The sequence below is a fragment of the Pipistrellus hanaki genome (assembly GCF_964339955.1).
Source record: "Pipistrellus hanaki genome assembly, chromosome: 15".
NCBI classification, from domain to species: domain Eukaryota; kingdom Metazoa; phylum Chordata; class Mammalia; order Chiroptera; family Vespertilionidae; genus Pipistrellus; species Pipistrellus hanaki.
This window is the reverse complement of record NC_140517.1, coordinates 28,304,996-28,326,033: the sequence shown is the minus strand read 5'-3', so window position 1 is coordinate 28,326,033 and position 21,038 is coordinate 28,304,996. Positions and strand designations below refer to the sequence as shown.

The 21,038-nt window shown below is 46.9% G+C and overlaps 2 protein-coding genes across 2 annotated transcripts in view; one reads left to right on the top strand and one right to left on the bottom strand.

Moving 5' to 3' along the window:
* Nucleotides 1-10,223, bottom strand: part of GPATCH1 (G-patch domain containing 1) — a 60,413-nt gene extending 50,190 nt beyond the window's left edge. Inside the window, exon 1 of the mRNA XM_084905702.1 lies at nt 10,113-10,223. Within this exon, the coding sequence (XP_084761828.1) occupies nt 10,113-10,185 (73 nt within the window). The 5' untranslated portion in view covers nt 10,186-10,223. The remainder of the gene's footprint in view (nt 1-10,112) is intronic.
* A 9,422-nt stretch (nt 10,224-19,645) lies between these two features.
* RHPN2 (rhophilin Rho GTPase binding protein 2) overlaps nt 19,646-21,038 on the top strand; it is a 54,780-nt gene continuing 53,387 nt past the window's right edge. Inside the window, exon 1 of the mRNA XM_084905703.1 lies at nt 19,646-19,793. Coding sequence (XP_084761829.1) covers nt 19,725-19,793 — 69 coding nt within the window. The 5' untranslated portion in view covers nt 19,646-19,724. The remainder of the gene's footprint in view (nt 19,794-21,038) is intronic.

Below are 21,038 nucleotides of genomic sequence, written 5' to 3'. Positions count from 1 at the left end.
CCAGAGCAACAGCTGCCAGGCTGGGAGCGGCCAGGCCCGGAGCAGCCGGGTCTGGTGTGGCCTGGCCCGGAGCAGTGGCTGCCAGGCTGGGAGCGGCCAGGCCCGGAGCAGCCTGGTCTGGTGCGGCCAGGCCCGGAGTAGCAGCTGCCAGGCTGGGAGCGGCCAGGCCCGGAGCAGCCGGGTCTGGTGCGGCCAGGCCAGGAGCAGCGGCTGCCAGGCTGGGAGCGGCCAGGCCCGGAGCAGCGGCTGCCAGGCTGGGAGCGGCCAGGCCCGGAGCAGCCGGGTCTGGTGCGGCCAGGCCCGGAGCAGCGGCTGCCAGGCTGGGAGCGGCCAGGCCCGGAGCAGCGGCTGCCAGGCTGGGAGCGGCCAGGCCCGGAGCAGCCGGGTCTGGTGCGGCCAGGCTCGGAGCAGTGGCTGCCAGGCTGGGAGCGGCCAGGCTCGGAGCAGTGGCTGCCAGGCTGGGAGCGGCCAGGCCCGGAGCAGCCGGGTCTGGTGCGGCCAGGCCCGGAGCAGTGGCTGCCAGGCTGGGAGCAACCAGGCCTGGAGCAGCGGCTGCCAGGCTGGGAGCGGCCAGGCCCGGAGCAGCCGGGTCTGGTGCGGCCAGGCCCGGAGCAGTGGCTGCCAGGCTGGGAGCAACCAGGCCTGGAGCAGCGGCTGCCAGGCTGGGAGCGGCCAGGCCCGGAGCAGCCGGGTCAGGTGCGGCCAGGCCAGGAGCAGCAGCTGCCAGGCTGGGAGCGGCCAGGCCTGGAGCAGCCGGATCTGGTGCGGCCAGGCCCGGAGCAGCGGCTGACAGGCTGGGAGCGGCCAGGCCAGGAGCGGCCGGGACCGGAGCAACCGGGCCCAGAGCAGCCGGGTCGGGTGCGGCCAGGCCTGTAGCAGCAACAGCCAAGTCCAGAGCAACTAGGTCGGGAGTGGCAGTGACCAGACCCGGAGCAGCTGGTTGTGGAACGAACCAGAGCAACAGAGGCCAGGCCCGGAGCAGCCAGGCCCAAAACAGCTCGCTCCTCGCCTGTACCTGCCCACGGCTGCCTCTCAGACATGGCTGGAAACTTTTGCGGGAACTTGAGGGACTGCTGAATCAAGTGATGAAGGCTTAGATCTGGATGTGTTGAGTTAGTATAGCGCTGGGGTGTTGATCTGTGAGTGCCTTGGGTGGGGCCTGGATGAGGCTGGTTGACCTATTTGGAAATGTCTTTTGTGTGAAGTGTATCATTGGGCATGTGGAGGTATTATTAATATGAGAAAATGCTAAGTAACAGATTTACTATCTGAAAAGGGATTTACTATCGGGGAAAGGGAGGGAGGAAGAGACTGAACATAAACTGTGCACCTATGGATGAGGACAATGGGGGATGGGGAGGGGGCGGAGGGTGGGGTGGGAACCTGGTGGAGGGGGGAAGAAATGAGGAACCTTTGTAATAATATGAACAATAAAGATTGATTTAAAAAAAAAAATTAGTTTCATTCAATATAGAAAGCAAGTTATACAGTAGTTGAGGACACAGGGTTGAGAGCCACAGCTCTCTGGAATTCCATGTTTACTAGCACTGGGACTTTAGTCATCTTAACCTCTCTGTGCCTCAATTTCCTCATCTGTAAAATGGGGATGAGCAGGTGTGGCTCTGAGGTTGAGCAGTCAATCCAAGAACCAAGAAGTTGGTTGATTCCCCTCAGGGCACTTGCCTGAGTTACAGGCTCAATCCCCAGTAGGGGGCGTGTGGGAGACAGCCAATAGATGGCTGTCTCAAAAAATCAATAAAATCAATAAAAACATATTTTAAATAAGCTTAAAAAATAAAATGGGGATGAAACTAATAGTAATAACTATTTAATAGAATTGTTATACAAATTAAATACGATAATGCCTGTGAAGTGTTTAGCAAAAAGAGGGACATGCAATAAATAGTTTTAAAGTATGAGATAATACTATTATTATTATTATTATTATTATTATTACCACTAGAGGCCCGGTGCACAAAATTCGTGCACGAGCCGGGGAGGGGGGCGTAGGGTCCCCTCAGTCCAGCCTGCACCCTCTCCAATCCGGGAACCCTGGGGGTATGTCTGATTACTGGTACAGAGGATCGGGCCTAAACCTGCAGTCAGACATCTCTCTCACAATTCACAACAGCTGGATCCTCACTACTCACCTGCATGCCTGCCTGATTGCCCTTAACTGCTCCCGCCCCCCTCCCCCCCCCCCCACCGCCCGCCGCCAGCCTGATCATCCCTAACTGCTTCTGCCTGCTGGCCTGATCACCCTTAACTGCCCCCTGACAGCCTGGTCGTCCCACGCAACCTGCTGTTCAGTTGTTTGGTCATCCCTCACTAACCCCCCTGCTGACCTTGTCACCCCATGCAGCCTGCTATTTGGTCATCATACAGTTGTTCAGTCATGACTGCCCCTGGCTTTTTATATATTATTATTATTATTATTATTATTATTACCATTCACAATAGGTAAGATGTGTCCTAAAGTTCATGTGTATTTGTTACTTCGATAATTAAGCCAGTGTCTTAACTGGTTTGGCTCAGTGGATAGAGTGTTGGCCTGTGGAATGACAGGTCCCAGGTTCGATTCTGGTCAAGGGCATGTACCTTGGTTGCAGGCACATCCCCAATAGGTGGTGTGCAGGAGACAGCTAATCGATATTTCTCTCTCACTGATGTTTCTAACGCTCTATCCCTCTCTCTTCCTCTCTGTAAAAAATCAATAAAATATATTTTAAAAATAATAATAATTAAGCCAGTTACTACTTCTGGAAGATGGAACAAAAAGTAAAGGAAGTTGCCTGGCTGGTATGGCTCAGTGATTGAGCATCTACCTATGAACCAGGAAGTCAGGATTTGATTTCCAAGCAGGGCACATGTCCACATTGCAGGCTCTATCCTCAGTGGGGGTCATGCAGAAGGCAGCTCTCTCTCATCACTGATGTTTCTCTCTCCCTCCCTCCCTCTCTCTCCCCCTTCCTCTCTGAAATCAATAAAAATATATTTTAAAAAAATAAAAGAACTTCCAGTCTCACTGTCTTAAATTCTTACTTATAGCTTATGAGGTGTCTAGGTCATTTCTGGAGTATAATTCACAGTAGGGTAGTCAAGAGTAATCCACAGAATTCGAAGATCAGCAAATCTAGGCTCAAACACCTTACCTGCTAGCTCTGTAAACGTGGGCAAGTTACTTGATCTCCATAAGCCTTAGCCTCCAAAACTACAAAATAAAGCCACCAACAGAGCCTATCTTGTAGACTGGAGCTGAGGATTAAATACCACATTCAGAGACCTATACACAGTGTCTGATCCTAGCAAAGCTCAGTTAATATCAGCTATCATTACATTTCATTCTAAAGAACTTACAACTTAGGACCCACAATCCAAGAGTTTCACCATATCTTAGAAAAGCAGTAAACACACTATATTCGCACACATGCACCTGGCATGATTCTTAGCAAAGGCAGAGTTTCTCAATGTTAGCACCTATTGCCAGTTTGTTGCGGGGAACAGTCATCGGGTTAAGGTGGGAGAGGGCAGGTCCTCCCAATGCTGAGTGCTGGTCTAGCTCCATTCTCCAGGTGCTTCTGATCTGAAAGGGGGGGTAAGATCTGCAGATAACTGCTCAGGGCCCATGGCAGTAGATGATGAGGGCCAACCACAGGACTCCTGAGGAGGCGCCACCTTTAACTACAGCATGGAAAACTCCAGGGAGAAGGTGGCATTTTAGCCAGGCCTTGTTATAATTATTGCTACTAGTAATAACTAACCCTTTCTTGTCACACACATTATTTCATTCATCATACCCTGATAAGGATGCTTTGATTAAGGATCTGCCCTGAGGTCCACAGCTAATAGTACAAAGCTGAAATCAGATCTCAACTTGGCTTCCAGGCCAGGGACGCCACCCATACTGTCCTTCACTCATCCCTGACCAAAAGTTCACTGAGGGCCTTCCTGAAGCAGCGCTGTTCCAGATCCCAGGGATGGAATACTAAATGCAACTCCATCCCTGCTCCCAGGTGCCCAGAGCCTGGCAGAGGAGACCTGCACGTATAGGAATTCTGCCGACAATGTGTAAGGAGCACAACATCACCATCACTCTAAGCAGGAGCAGAATTTGATGGCTGCAAATATGAGCACAATTCCAAACAGAAGCCTGAAAGGGTAGTGTCAGATGTCTGACTGGCTGGCAGGGAAAAAATTTAACATGAAACCCAAAGGGAGGATTATGAAGAGGGCCTTGAACATGGTGCTGCAGGGTCTGTGACATGTCTTATGGGTGATGGGAGCCACAGATAGTTGTTTTTTATTGATTTCAGAGAAGAGGGGAGAGGGAGAGAGAGATAGAAACATCAATGATAAGAGAGAATCACTGATGGACTGCCTCCTGCACAACGCCCACTGGGGATAGAGCCCACAACCCGGGCATGTGCCATGACCAGGAATTGAACCATGACCTCCTCGTTCATAAGTCAATGCTCACCACTGAGCCACACTGGATCGTTTTAAGTAGGAGAGTCACAGCATCAAAGAGGAAGAAAATGGTCCTAAAACTAATTTGGTTTAGGATTCAGGCAGGATAGTAAGGTAGGGAAAGTCCTTGACAAGTGGAATAAGGGAAACTGAGACAAAATAATTAGACAAGGCCAAATAATTTGAGCAATTTATAGCCAGCTAATAAATCACAGGTTTTATCTTCCCTAACCAAGGACACTTAGGAGCAAATGGTTTACACATTCCAGACTCTCCCTGGGCAGACCAGTCTAGGTCCCAGTCCCTCTTCAATGCATTCTTTACAAATAAAACTAACCAGAAAATAACATGACCTGTCTGTGTGCACTTTTTGATGAATCAACATATCGAAGGACACACCTGGAAAGCTAATGAATATTCTGTTAAGACCCTCCTCGTAGATTTCCCCTAGGATTCCAGCCAGCCAAGAAAAGATTTTAAAAGCCTCAAGACAAAGGATCCACAGTGTGCTCTCACTAGAGCACACCCAAGTCTTGTATCTTTGCTCTTATTCTCCTAAATTCTAAAAGCCCCACAAGACTTGCAATCAGGGGAGCAGTGGGTAGCAGCATCTCAACCCAGGCTTACCCCCTGAACCTGTCTCCAAGGCCCCCTATTCTCTGACTTTCTCCTCTTAAAAATATTCTTCCTAATTGGACAGACACATGCAAAAGAATGAAACTAGATCACCAACTTACACCATTCACAAGGATAAACTCAAAATGGATACAGGACTTAAACATCAGACGGGAAACCATAAAAATACTAGAAGCATCCACAGGTAGCAAAATCTCAGACGTATGCCAAAATAACTTCTTCACTGATACTGCCCCTAGGGCAATGGAAGCTAAAGAGAAAATAAACAAATGGGACTACTTCAAAATAAAAAGCTTTTTTACAGCAAAAGAAACCATCAATAAAACAACAAGAAAGCCCACGGTGTGGGAGATCATATTTGCAAATATTACCACTGATAAAGGTTTAATCTCCAACATTTACAGACAGCTTATACAACTAAATAAAAGGAAGATGAATGATCCAATTAAAAAATGGGCAATGGACCTAAACAGAATATTTTCAAAAGAAGACAGAAGGAAGGCCAAAAGGCACATGAAAACATGCTCAAAGTCACTAATTATCCAAGAGGTGCAAATCAAAACAACAATGCGGTACCATCTCACACCTGTCAGAATGGCCAACATCAACAAATCAACAAACGACAAGTGTTGGCGAGGTTGCGGAGAAAAAGGAACCCTCGTGCACTGCTGGTGGGAATGCAGACTGGTGCAACCACTGTGGAGAACAGTGTGGAGTTTCCTCAAAAAACTGAAAATGGAACTCCCATTTGACCCAGTAATCCCACTTCTAGGAATATATCCCAAGAAACTAGAAACACCAATCAGAAAGGATATATGCACCCCTATGTTCATAGCAGCACAATCTACAATAGCCAGAATTTGGAAACAGCCTAGGTGCCCGTCAGCAGATGATTGGATCCAAAAACTATGGTACATCTACACAATGGAATACTATGCTGCCATAAAGAAGAAGGAATTCTCATCACTTGCAGCAACCTGGATGGAATTGGAGAGCATCATGCTGAGTGAAATAAGCCAATCAACGAAAGAGAAACACCACATGACCTCACACATCGGTGGATGATAAAGATCTTTATAAACTGATGAACCAAGAGACAGATATAGAGAAAGTAAAGCAACAGGCAGACTGTCAAATTACAGTGGGGAGGGTAGGGATATCAGGGGGAGATAATAGATCAACCGAAGGACTTGTATAAATGCATATAAGTACAACCAATGGACATAAAACTATGGGGAGGGAGGGGATGTGCGGGAGGGAGGGAGGGGGGCAATAAAAAAAATCAAGAAAATATGTAAAAAATAAATAAATAAATAAATTTAAAAAAAAAAAAAAAAAAGTAAAACCTCAAAGCTTTTAAATAAAAAAAAAATAAAAATTATTCTTCCTCAAGCCTTTCCTTTATTTCATTGTCCCCACCTTTAATAAACATACTCTCAAAACCACCCGGACTCATGTTGTGAAATCTTGCCTACATGAAGTCAAGAATCTACACACTACCAGTGAGCCCTAGGAGACACACCTGGGGCCCAAACCCCTCTGGTAACAGGATGAGCTGGAGGTGACAATTCTAGAGCCACGTGAAAGTGTCTAAGGAAAGAGGAGGTAAGTACTGGTGCCCCCTTCCTTCCAGCCAGAGGGCCTATGATGTCTCTGGGTCTGTGTGACAGTGCAGCCAGTAAACCTTTCTATCAGGGACAGCAACTTTAATTAAGTAGTGGAGCCTTTCCTCTAACAATGTGTGTCCAACCTGTCACTAAGACTTCAAAGCAGGAAGCAAAATGATTATGGGTCTAGTATGTTCTAATGTAAAATGTACTCAGAGTGCATTTAAACGTCAAAGTGCTTGGGAAACAAATTAATACTCAAACTTCTGGCTGGGTAGCTCAGTTGGTCAGAGGGTTACCCCTATATACCAAGGTTGTAGGTTCCATCCCAAGTCAGAGCGCATACAAGAATCAACTAATGAATGCATAAATAAGTGGAACAACAAACTGATTTATTCTCTCTCTTTCTCCTTTTTTCCCTCTCTCTAAAAATCAATAAAATTAAAATTAAAATTTATATGTATATTTTTAAAAACTTCTAATAGTGAGAATTTGAAGGATAATGTCAGGCCAGGAAAAAAAAATCTATAAATCAAATGTCCTTTCCTTCCACGTCCAAAGCAAGATTAGACCATTGGGCTTCATTTCAGATTTCATGCAACATCAAAACAGGAAGATTTAGAAAAATATAGGTCAAGTAGTTAATTTATGTCACTATGTCAATACGTCACTTCACAAGGAAACAACTATGAGATCAGAAATATAATATAGATATGAACAGCTGCCTAAGGAGGTTATAAAAAGCACCACTATGCATTTTAACCCTTGCCCTGCATAGCTAAATTCAAACCAGTTTTCAAAGGATCCCATGATGCCTTCTCAAGTTCTCCTGCTAGTTTGCATAGGTTATTACTTCCTGTCTACCGTCACATACATTTGCACTTGTGAACCTTGTACTTTCGTTCTGTGGACGGAAAGGGAGTTCTACAATAAATCTGACAAGATCAGTGACCTCATAGGGTGACCTGAACATAAATTCTTAACAGGCATGTCATGGTGAGTAGTCACACCCAAAGCATGTAACTTTTCTAGAAAGATTTATCTTTGCCTTGAGCAAACCCTGTCCATTATTCTTGTGTATGTAAGGAGGTGTGCAAGTAACACATCTTTAAAATGCCAAAGAAATCCTCTTTTCAGTCGCCTCAGAGATGTAACCACCCTCAAGAGAGCACATAATCTTGTTAACTGCCCTGTAATCTAATCCCCACCTTGCTTTCTCTTAATTTCATTTATTCTTCCTTAGGTCCCCTCCTTAACTCCAAATGCCTTTTTTTTATTATTATTTATTTATTTATTTATATATTTTAGAGAGAGAAGAAGGGGGAGAGAAATAGCCATTTAAGAGAGAAATGTTGATTGGTTGCCTCCCTTATCCACCCAGAGTGTGATTGATCCCACAATCTGGGCTTGTGCCCTGATGAGGAATCGAACTGGCAACCTTTTGGTGCATAGGAAGATGCTTAACCAACTAAGCCATGTGGACCGGGGCCAATGCTTTTTTTTTTTAATATGTTTTTTAGTGATTTCAAAGAGAGGAAAGGAGGGGTGGGGGAGAGGTAGAAACATAAATGATGAGAGAGAATCATTGACTGGCTGCCTCCTGCACACCCCCTATTGGGGATGGAGTCATAAGGTAAGTGCCCTGACTGGGAATCAAACCGTGATCTGCTTCATGAGTTGGCGCTCAACCGCTGAGCAACAGCAGGCAGGTCAAATGCATTAAAAATAATAATAAGCCCTAACCGATTTGGTTCAATGGATAGAGCTTCGGCCTGCGGACTCAAGGGTCCCAGGTTTGATTCTGGTCAAGGGCTTGTACCTGGTTGCGGGCACATAATCAGTAGGGAATGTGCAGGAGGCAGCTGATTGATGTTTCTCTCTCTTCGCTGTTTCTAACTCTATCCCCCTCCCTTCCTTTCTGTAAAAAAAAAAAAAAAAAAAAAAAAAAAAAAAAAAAAAAATCAATGAAATATATTTTTAAAGTAATAATCATAATCATAATAAAACACCTGTAAATCATCGTTTTGGTAAACTATCATTTTGGGAGGCATTTTTCTTAGTCTGTTGAGATCTTGCATCCGGCATATCCTGTTTGGTTCAAAGAAACTCAAACTCTTCTACCAATTATCTACAGGCTTGAATGTTCCTCAACAAGTTGACAGCTCTTAACTTGATTTGAAACTCTTTAAATAAAGGATCTTTGTCAACAAATTCTTTGAGATCATGGGGTGATGTATTTGCCAATGAAGCTAATGTAATCTTAGACTATATTTAAAAAATTCAGTCTAGAATGAAGGACACGGTGGTGATGACCCTGTTCTGCCCACACTCTGGTACCATACTTGGAGAAAGGCTTTAACAAACAGGGGTAGAGGACTTTGAATGAATGTATCTGAGAGCTAAGGATGTTAAGCGTGGTACAGAGATTCAAAGGCTGTCTTCAAACACATAAAGAGCTGTCAGCAGACTAGCCTTTCTCTGTCTTTCGTAAGCAGAGGATGGAAGCAGGGCCAGTATATGGCAGAAGTTTCTAATGATTAGAACTGTTCATAGGTAATAAAAGGGCCAGTGGAAATGTCCCAGAAGTACAACCAACTAGCAGGATGTGGTCAGGGTAGGAAAGAGATCTCCACCAATAGGAGGTGTGCAAGTAACTCCCCGCCCACCATGCTTCCTTTGTCTTTCCCACAGGAAAGAACTGCCATCAGTCCTCACTGGGCATTCAATACATACTTTGCTGAGCAAATCAAGCCTTTAAGAGGACCAGGCCAGAACATGGGAGAGAAGCTTGCTTGTCTTGCCCTCCCCTACATTCCACCAGCAAGTCTTGTCAGCTCTGCTTTCAATGTATATCTCGACCCAGGACACTACCGCCACCGCTAAGACATCATTATCTCCAGACCTCTTTTTGCTGATCTCCCTGCTTCACTCTTGCCCACCTCCAACCCGACGCCTATTCTCAAAATAGGTAGAATAACCTTTCAAATATACATCTCTCCCCTGTGTGAACTCCCCAACAAACTCTCCCACACACCTAAACTCTCTGCTCTGCCCCTCCGTCTGCAAGTCTGCTCCGCCTGCAGAGCCTGTGCATCGGCCGAGCTACCTGGAATGCTCTGCCCCCAGATCCACCTACGGTTGGTCCTTCCTCTGTTTCAAATCTGACCTCAAGCATGCTCTCCTAGTAAAGGCGTGCCTGACCACCCCAAACCCCACTCTCACAGGAGCCTGTCTCGTCACCTGGCTATTTCCCATCCCGCTGAGTCCCTCGCCCGCCCCGCCAGAACGTGAGCACCGAGGCAGCTCGGCGCCCGCCAGCGCCCGCAGTTGGGAGTCATGGCCCGGAGCCAGTCAAGTGTTATGCGTTTCTCCCCGAATCCTGGACCGCAAACGGACTCGCACCTTCTTCCAGGGGCTCCAAGCCTGTCCCATAGCTAACCAAGTCCTCGTCGCTGTCACTGTCCGGCGCCGCCATCCTGCTGCCTCCCGGGCCCCGCCCCCTCGCTACGGAGGCCTCGGCAGGCCAAAAGCCCTCCGCTCTTCCCGCCGCTCAAACCTAGGCCTCTGGCTTCAGGCCCGCGCTTCGTTCTCACACTCGTCTGCAGGAGGCGGGCCTGGAAGGCGTTGCCTGGGAGACTAGGGAAAGCTAAACGCCCACGCTAGGAGACGCCTGAGGGGAGAGGGAAACCACCCGGCTGTCCGGCCACAGGGCGGGCCCTCTGGCCCTTGCCCTTTGCCCTGACTGCCAGCAGATACCCCTCCGCACCACCCCGTCACCTGCTGGGAAAGTCCCTGGGCTCCCAGATACATTTTGCATACGTGGAACCCCTTTCCAGACCTCTGGAGGGATGCACAGACGTGGAAACCCCGTTGCTCATGGTGAAAGAAGCACCAGACAACACTTGATCAAAAGAGAAAAATAAACGAGAGGTTAAAAGAAAAGGGTAAAGAGGAGGCGGGGGGAGCGGGGCGGAGGAGAGAGAGAGAGAGACAGAGAGAGAGGGAGAGGAGAGGGGAGGGGAGGGGAGGGGAGGGGAGGGGAGGGGAGGGGGGAGGGGAGGGGAGGGGGGAGGGGAGGGGAGGGGAGGGGGGAGGGGAGGGGGGAGGGGAGGGGAGGGGAGGGGAGGGGAGGGGAGGGGAGGGGAGGGGAGGGGAGGGGAGGGGAGGGGAGGGGAGGGGAGGGGAGGGGAGGGGAGGGGAGGGGAGGGGAGGGGAGGGGAGGGGAGGGGAGGGGAAGGAGAAGGAAAAATCTGAAAAGAGAAAGAAAACCAGAAAGGGGAAAGAAAGAGCAAGCAGACAAGGAAGAGGTGGGTGCGGATGCTGAGGGCTCCCTTACTGAACCTAAAGAAACAAAACACCTGTCAAATTGGGTGCTGTTATCCTACCCAAAATTATTTTTACGTCAGAGGAAAATGAAGCTCAGCTAGTAAGGGATAAGGCTGAACTGAAAACCAGACCTAGAAGCCCAAGTTTTCAAATGAGGGTCAGAAGGCTATGAGTCAATCTCTAGGCTGTTGTTAAAATGTCCCCACCCCTCCCTACCACCTCCCTACCACCCATCCCCACCACCACCACCACCCATCCCCAGACTTCCTGAATCAGACTCTCTGGGCGTGGGGCTGTTCCTTAAAATATTCCCAGCACATTTGACCTCAAAGCCTTTGCACTTTCTGTTTCCTCTGCTTAGAATGTTCTTCTCCCAGATACCACATGACTCATTGCCTCACCTTCCTCAAGGCTTTGCTCAAAGGTTGCTTTCTAATGAAACCTTCTCTGACCCTATATTTTTAGCACACTATATATTTGATTTACTTTATTATATATATTGTCTTTCTCCATTGGGATGTGAGCTCCGTAAGAACATAGGGGTTTTTTTCTTTGCTGTATCCTCAGAGCTTAGAATAATGATTAGCAGGCGGTAAGCATTCAATAAATAATTTTGAAAATAAGAACGAGGCCCTGGCAGGGTGGCTCAGTTGGTTGGAGCTTCGTTCCCATGCACATAGGTTGCAGGTTCAATCCCTGGTCCCAGGCGCATGCAGAGGGAACAATAGATATTGCTCACATTGATGTTTCCCTTTCATGCGCACTCTCTCTTTCTCCCTTCCTCTCTCAAAATAAAATAAAATAAAATAAAATAAACATATCCTCAGGTAAGAATTAAAAATAAATACATACCCACAAAAGTTACCAAATATAAAAATTAAAAAAAAAAACAGGCTCTAAAATTGTTTCCTATCAAGAAGTGGAGTCCAGCCTCACCAGTGTGGCTCACTGATTGAGTATCAACCTATGAAGCAGGAGGTCATGGATCAATTCCCAGTCAGGGCACACACCCCAATTTCGAGCTCAGTCCCCAGTAGGGGTGTGCAGGAGGCAACCGATCAATGATTCTCATCATTGATGTCTCTCTCTCTCTCCCTCTCCCTCTTACTTCCTTTCTGAAATCAATAAACATAAAAAGAAAAAGAAATGGAGTCTATATGCTCTCATTTTGAATCTAGGCTCCATAGACTAAAAGAATATAATAAAAGAAAAGGGGGGTTGAGGGAGGTAGAGAGGAGATAAATGGAGACGGAAGATGATGTGACTTGGGGTGGTGAACACACAATACAATATACAGATGGTGTATTATAGAAGTACACCTGAAACCTATATAATTTTATTAACCCATGTTACCCCAATAAATTCAATTTTTAAAAGAATTTAAGCCCTAGTGAGTTTGCTCAGTGGTTAGAGCATCAGTCCCTGGACTAAAGGGTCTTGGGTTCAAATCCAGTCATACCTCAGTTACAGGCTTGATTCCTACCCCAGTCAGGATGTGTGTTGGAGGCAACCAATCCATGTGTCTCTCTCACATAGATGTTTCTCTCTGTGCATCTCTCCCCTTCCCTTCTACTCTCTAAAAATCAATGGAACAAATATCCTCAGGTGAGGGTTTACAACAAAAACAACAAAGAATATAATGAAAGCAACAATAAAACAATTCCCACATCCAACTTTTAAGAGACGGTAGATTCCACTTTTTCTTGGGATGCTGGCTCTTGGAACCCAACCTCCTAAATTCCAAAAAGATAAAACAAACTGTAAAACTCATTCTCTGGAGCATTTGAGATTTTGCTTCCCAGCAATTGTCATCAGTTTAACTCAAATAAAATCTAATAAAAATTATATACAGGTTTGCCCTGGTCAGTGTGGCTCAATTGGTTGAGCATTGTCCCATGCACCCAAATATTACCGGTTTGATTCCCAACCAGGGCACATGACTGGGTTTTGGGCTCCATCCCCAGTAGGAGTTGTGTAGGAGGCAGCTGATGGATGTTTCACTCTCACACTGATGTTTCTCTCTCTCTCTCTCTCTCTCTCTCTCTCTCTCTCTCTCTCTCTCTCTCTCTCTCTGCCCCCCCTTTCCCTAACTCTAAAAATCAATCCTGTATAATAAAAGCCTAATATGCTAAGTGTCCAACCAGACCATTCTTTTGACCATCAGGGGGCAGACACTCTGACCGGTAGGTTAACTTGCTGCTGGGTTCCAGCCAATTGGGATTGTGCGAGATGGGCCGGACACACCCTAGACAAACCTGTGCACCTGGCCTCTAGTAAAAATAAATATATATATTTAATTATACACAGGTATTATACTCGCATAAATCTTTCGCCTTTTACTAATTATATACAGGTATGGACATTCTGATATTTACACAACTTAAAACACCAAGTTTCTTATAATTTTTAAAATTATATACAGGTATAGACATTCTGATATTTACACAACTTAAACCCTTCCTTTCTTATTCAGATATGCAAGAAAGCACAAATCAGTATGGAGTTTCCTCAAAAAACTGAAAATGGAACTCCCATTTGACCCATTAATCCCACTCCTAGGATTATATCCCAAGAAACTAGAAACAACAATCAGAAAGGATATATGCACCCCAATGTTCATAGCAGCACAATCTACAATAGCTAGGACTTGGAAACAGCCTAGGAGCCCGTCAGCAGATGATTGGATCCAAAAACTATGGTACATCTACACAGTGGAATACTATGGTGCTATAAAAAAGAAGGAATTCTCATCATTTGCAGAAATCTGAATGGAATTGGAGAACATCATGCTGCATGAAATAAGCCAGTCAATGAAAGAGAGACACCACATGATCTCACTCATTTGTGGATAATAAACTGATGAACCAAAAGATAGATATAGAGATAGTAAAGCAAAAAGCAGACTGTCAAATTACAGCTGGGAGAGGAGGGAGATCTGGGGGAGATAAGAGATCAACCGAAGGACTTGTATACATGCATATAAGTACAACCAATGGACACAAAACTCTGGGGAGGGAGGGCATGTATGGGGAGGGCAATGGTAAGATATGTACACAGATAATAATTTAATAAAAAATACATATCTACTAAAAATAATAAATAAATAAATAAATAAAATATAATAATAAAATATTCTAAATACAGCTTATACCCAAAATGAGAGATTAGCAGTGCCATTTTCAGACCAGAAGGTGAAAGTATAGCTAAAAAAAGGAGAAGGAGAAGGAGAAGGAGAAGGAGAAGGAGGAGAAAAGAAGAGGAAGAGGAAGAGGAAAAAAAAGAAGAACAACAACAACAAAGCAAGAAAGCAGATGAATTAACAGACAATATGTTCTAGAATAAATTGGTGGGGAAAAAATAAAGAACTGAAAAGCTAGAAGAAAACATATATTCCACTCTATTTTATAGGGAGTAAAGGGTAGGACAGGGTGGTAGAGTGAGGAAACTAGAAGATGAAATTGTATTTTTTTTAAATGGAAGAAATCCAAAAAAGGGGGATAACTATCCTCTTCCTAGATCATTCTTTATAATTTTTAATAAGTTGTACTACTCTATTATTAAAACATGTCACACAGAAAACATTAAAATTGACACTTACCTTACATTGCAAAAAATAAATAAATAAAAATAAGAAAGCACAAATCTTAGAATCTTCTCAGGAAACTGCAGATAAGAAGATGGGTTGACTTACCCGGGTAGGGAGTAATTTCATCCATCAGTGCTGACAGTGGGATGGTTACTCATGACAAACAAATAAATTGTTCTATAAGTAGCTTTGGAATCAATGTCACTTCCCCCCCCCGCCCCATGTATTTCCTTATTGAAATACTAGAGGCTCAGTGCATGGATTCTTATACTGATGGGGTCCTTTGGCCTGGCCTGTGCCCTCTTGCAATCCAGGACCCCTCAGGGAATGTTAGTTTTATCCCAATCCCCACAGGCCATGCCGAGGGACTCCATGGGTGCATGAATTCGTGCACTGGACCTCTAGTGTGCATATAAGATCTTTGGTTAATCTCTTTCCTCCTACCTCCTTCCCCCTTCCCGCTGAGATTCATCAGTCTGTCCCATGTTTCTATGCCTGTGCACATCGTACCTACCCGTCAAATGGTCAAACAGTCAAATGACTGGATTGTCGCTTAGGCTTTTATGTATATAAATATAGCTCATTTGATTAGAGTGTCATCCCAATACAGGCTTGATCCCCCATCAGGGCACAGAGCACAATGAATGTACAAATCTTTGGGACAAATCTCTCTCTCTCTCATCAGTAAATAAACAAAAATTTTAAAAATATAGCAGATGTACAGAACAGTGCACAAATCATAAGCACACAATCCTAGGCATTTTCACAAAGTAAATAAACCCATGTAAAAGCAAGCAAATCACAAAATAGAAAATTTCCAGAATCCCAGGAGCAATAATACATGTGTGTTTGAAAAGGGGCCACATGCTAATCTGACTAGCTCAGGGAAGGCCTGCGTGGCAGCCTTGTAAAATCAGAGACCTAGTTGAAACCGGTTTGGCTCAGTGGATAGAGCATTGGCCTGTGGACTAAAAGGTTCCAGGTTTGGTTCCGGTCAAGGGCATGTACCTTGGTTGCGAGCACATCCCCAGTTGGGGGTGTGCAAGAGGCAGCTGATCGATGTTTCTAATTCTCTATCCCTCTCTCTTCCTCTCTGCAAAAAATCAATAAAATATATATTTTTAAAAAAATCAGAGACCTAAAGTAACAAATAAATTAAATAAATAAATTAAATTAAATAATTAAGTAACCACAAAGAATGGTCTGTAATTAAAACTTTGTTGTTGCCAAAACCGGTTTGGCTCAGTGGTAGAGTGTCAGTCTGCGGACTGAACGGTCCCAGGTTCGATTCCGGTTAGGGGCATGTACGTTGGTTGTGGGCACATCCCCGGTAGGGGGTGTGCAAGAGGCAGCTGGTCGATGTTCCTCTCTCATCGACGTTTCTAGCTCTCTATCTCTCTCCCTTCCTCTCTGTAAAAAATCAATAAAATATATATTTTTTAAAAAAAACTTTGTTGTTGTTGTTAATCCTCACCAGAGGATCATCGGAGGATATTTTTCCATTGATTTTAATTTTTTGTCATTTAAAAAAAATTTTTTTTATTAATTTCAGAGAGAGGGAAACATCAATGATGAGAGAGAATCATTGATTGGCTCCCTTCTGCATGCCTCCTACTAGGGATGGAGCCCACAACCCAGGCATATGACTTTGACCGGAATCAAACGTGGGATCCTTCAGTCTGCAGGCTGATGCTCTATCCATTGAGCCAAACCAGCTAGGGCCCATTAATTTTTAGAGAGAGTGGAAGGGAGAGGGAGAGACACATCAATTTATTGCCTCCTGCACTCACCTTGACCAGAATTGAACCCAGGACCCTATAGTCCGAGGACTGACGCTCTCTCTCTCCATTGAGCCAAACCAGTTAGGGCTGTAATTCAAAACTTTTTAAACTAAAAAGCAGTTTATGGTGAGTAGTCATATCCTAGACTGGTATTTCCCCTGACAAAGATCAATCTTTACCTTAACTGAACCTATTGTCTTTTTGCATCTACAATAACATATCACTGAAATGTCAAAGTAGCTTTCCTTTTTTCATGCCTCTCAAAGCACAGGCACTGCTCTGCAGAGACCATAAATCCCTTCATTGTTATTGAGTTAACTGTTAACTATCCTGAACCCACCTAAGTAAAAGTGTGTCTATCATTTTACTTTTTATCCAATCCCAGAGGTTTCCCCACTTGCTTTCTCCTGCCTTCCTAATCCATCACCAGTGGATTCCATGTAACCCATTTATATCTCTTCCTTTGATGGTAATGTATAAAACTGGGTGCAAAACTGCCATTCTCTGAAGCATTCTCTCAACTTCTGCTTCCTGGGATTTGTTGACAGTTTGGCTCAAAAATTCTTCACAGGTTTGAATGTTTCTTACCTTGATATTACTATTAATTACAGTGTTACTAGTTAATTACAATCTTATCAGAGCCACAAGAATGTCTAGTCCTACATGCCCCAAGGAGTGATAGCCATGTGGCTCACACAGCCAGGAAATGCCTGTGGGACTCAGAGATTTCCTCCAAAGATGCTCAGGAGCTAGCCCTAGAGTAGGCTGGTGTGTCTTTAGCATCATGATCCCTTCTCTTGCTGTTCCTTTTTAATCAAAGAATCAATTAAAAAAGGCAATGTTATCGGGCTAGATTAAATACCAGCTTTTGGTTTTCACTCTGTTAACATTTACTTTCCTATATGGAAAAATGCTGCTGGTTTCCTCCTTATGACTTAAGTTTTCTGTTTGTTTTTTTATATAATGTTTAAATAAAGTGAGTACATTTAAATACTATTAAATCAATAATAGTACAAGTGAAACGTATGTATATGAGACAAATCGAAAAGTGACTGGAGCTTTAAGGTGGTAGAAATCTGAAGGTGATAGTGAATGATAGCCAGCAGGCCTGAACTAAAACTTATCTCAGACACAGAGGAGTGTGCCATTGGCCACTTCAGTCCTCTGAGCCTTAGTCTTATCAAATGGAGGTTATTTAATCCATTTATTTGTAGAAGGGTCATGGAAATGAAACATAACAGCTATCAATTTTCTGGCTAGAGTTGAGGTCCTATCGATAACTTTATTATCATAGAAGCAGTAGTAACAGGATTGGTATTACAAATGTTAAGAGTGACCCACCACCCCCAGGATCCCAGAAACCAAAGCAGCTGTTTTTAACTCCCAACCCATGGAGGTGATACTTTTTGTATATGTGTGGTTTTGGTAAAAAATGTTCTTTTATTTTTATTTTTTATTGTTGATTATTATAAATGTCCCATTCCCCACCTCCTTTGATCCCCCGATCCAATCCCGCTGCACCCCTTCACGAATTATTAGTCTGTGCCCATGGACTATGCATATATTCATATCTGTTCTTTGGTCTGACTGGTATGGCTCAGTGGTTGAGCATTGACCTATGAAGTAGGAGGTCACAGTTGGATGCCCAGATTGCAGGGCTCCATCCAGTTGCGGGGCATGTAGGAGGCAGCCCATCAATGATCCTCTCATCAATGTTTCTGTTTCTCCCTCTCCCTTCCTCTCTGAAATTAATAAAAATAATTTTTAAAATAAATAGTTCTTTGGTTAATCCCCCCTTCCCTCCCCACGCACACTCACACACAGCCAGGGTGGTACCTTTGCAGGGCAATGGGTCATAGGATGACTAACATGATTAAATTAGCTGGTCACCCATAACTTCTTACCCTAAAAGATAAGGGGAGTGTTTGAGTTTCCCCATTCACCTGTCCCAGCGCTGAGCTGGTTAAAACTCTCCAGGTTTTTTTTTTTCCTTAAAATTAAAAGTCATTTCCGGGAACACCTTTTCTTGTGCAGCATCTTGCAGTTGGTAGTGACAGGTGGATATTTTTGACATTTACTTGGTTGTTGTTACTATTTATTTTAAAACTTTAGGACAACTCCGAATGCATCTCCTTTTAAAATTTTATCTATCTATATCTATATATCTATCTATATCTGTATATCTATCTATATCTATATATTTTTTTAGGAGAAGAAAACGCTTAGCTTGCTTTGAAAGTAGATTGTTTTGTTCTACCCGTGGCATCCACCGTGGCCCCCAAACACTGCGGCAACTGGGAAGGGGTTTTGTGACCGCAGGACGGCGGCCCAGGGGGTAGGGGGCACGGCCCCCGAGGCTGGGAGCTTCGGGCTCCAGACCGCAGATGCTGGTTCTGAGGGGCGTCGTCTGGAGTCTACGGGTCAGGGGTGGGTGAGAAGGTAGAGCGAACCAAGTTGCCGAAGTCCCGCTTTGGCTGAGCCAGGTGCGTCCCCTAACCCAGCTGAGAGCTTTCACACGCACCTTGGTTGTCATACTTTCACCATTCAAAGAGGGTGACCCGGCCCTATTTCGTAGTTGAGAAAACTGGGTTTGAAGTGGTGGTTAAGACACGTGTTGGAGGACATCCATCGAGTCTGGAGTCCCCGTCAAGGGCGGACCCCATCTCCGGGAGCCGTCTGCATCCCCCAGGGGATCTGCCCGTGTCCGCAGCGAGGACGGGGGCACGGGGAGCGGACTGCCGCGCCAACCGGGCTGAGGCCCTCGGCGCGCGGCCAGCTCTCCCTGACGCCCGAACGGACTCGGCCGGGGTCCCCTCGGCGGCCAGCCCCGCGCTCTGCTCCGCCTCGGCCGCGGCGCCAGGTCCGATCACTGTCCGCTGGAGCGCGGGGAGGAGCGGCGGCTTCACCTAGTTCGCTGCGCTCGCCCCCAGACGCAGGGCGGGCGGCCAGCCGGGGCCAGTGCAGCCGCGGGGACCCCGGCGCGCCCCTGCACCCCGGGCTGAGACAGCTCGACGCCGAGACTAGGTCCCGGAGGCCGGGGGAGCCCGAGCAGCGCGACCGGCGGTCCCGCTGCAGCCGCCGCGGCCTCGCGCCCGGGGCGCAGGTGCCCCCGCCAATCAGGAGCCGGGGCGGGGCGGTGGGCGGGGTCTGGACGGCCCGTCCGGTCTCCGTGCCTCGGGGCGGCCCCGCGGCGGGGGCGGGGGCGGGGGCGGAGGGGGCCGGCGGGCGGGAGGGGCGGGAGGGGCGGGGCGGGGCCGAGCGCTCTCGTGGGCCGCCGCGGCCGCTCAGCCTCAGTCGGCTCTCGGCGCCCGAGCCGCCAGCATGACGGACGCGCTCCGGCCCGCGGCCCCCCAGCCTCTGGAGAAGAAGGACGACGGCTACTTTCGGAAGGTCGGTGGCTTCGGGGGCGGCGAGCTGCGGGCCGAAGACCCCCCTCCCCGGGCAGCGGAGGGCACGGCCGGGGTCCGCGGGGCCGGAGCGGGAGGGAGCGTGCCGGCCGGGGGCAGGCGGGCCGAGCTCAGGGTGCGGAGGGGCAGGACGGCCACGCACCCGCCTCCGAGAGCAGGTGGCTTCCGGGGCCGGGAGGGTGGGCCCGGGGCAGGGACCCGCTCCAGGGACCCGCTCCTCCTCTCCGCGGCGCATTAGGACCCGGACGCTCGGCCGGGGCACCGGGGGAGATGGAGGGAGCACCCCGGCGGCTTGGCGTCCTTTGCCTCTAGAATGCTCCCAGGATCCGTTTCTTTGACTTTTCAGAGGGCGGGGGAGAGCTGTGGTGGGAGGTGACCTCGGGCGTCGCCCCCTCTCCTATCCCAAGTCGCTCAGGAGGGCACGAGCGCGGCCAACGTGATTTATTTTTCCTGCAAACAGCTTTATTGTTTCATTCGATCCAAACGTGATTTATTCGATGGTTGGAGGCACCTGGGCCAGTGCCGGCTTATCAGTAGCTTGGCGTGTCCAGGCGACCCCCCCCGCGCGGCCCCCCCAAAACGGCGCCAGCCCGCCGAGCGGGACGGACGTTCGGGGGGGCGGGGGGGGCGCCCGCAGGTGAGGCCGGGGCCACGAAGATGCTTTGGAGCCTGGACTCGGTGACACCTCCCACCCTTCCTCCTCGCAGGTCCACGCCGGTCTAAAAATAGCCCTTGGAGCTCGGCCAGGTTTAACTGGGTGGGTTGAGAGGTTGTTGTGTTTTGTTTTGTTTTTATAAGATAGATGACCGAAGGTAAAGTGTGTAATTATAAACAGGGAAGTGAAACTGTTTCCCACAGAAAAAAAAATCAATTCTTAATTGTTCCAAGCCTAATGATCCAGTGGGAAAGGGACTTGGCATCTTCCTCCTTCCTGGTGAGGCTTTGCTTTCTGGTGGGGAGCGGTGACCCCAGGGGCTGGGCAGGACTGGAGGGGGATCAGGAAACAGGTGAGGACAGAGTGGGGGATTTTTTTTTTTTTTAAAGTGGATTGCTTTTAGCGTTTTAAAAAAAGAGTAGTTTTAAGGTATATTTAAGTTCAAAGATGTCATCATGGAATTACATGATTATAACTTCTAATTATGTGTAGCGTTTGGGACAGAGGATCACAGGGCATGGAATTGCAGGAGGAGGCAGGGCCTGGGAATCACTGGATCTCAGTCCCAGGGCC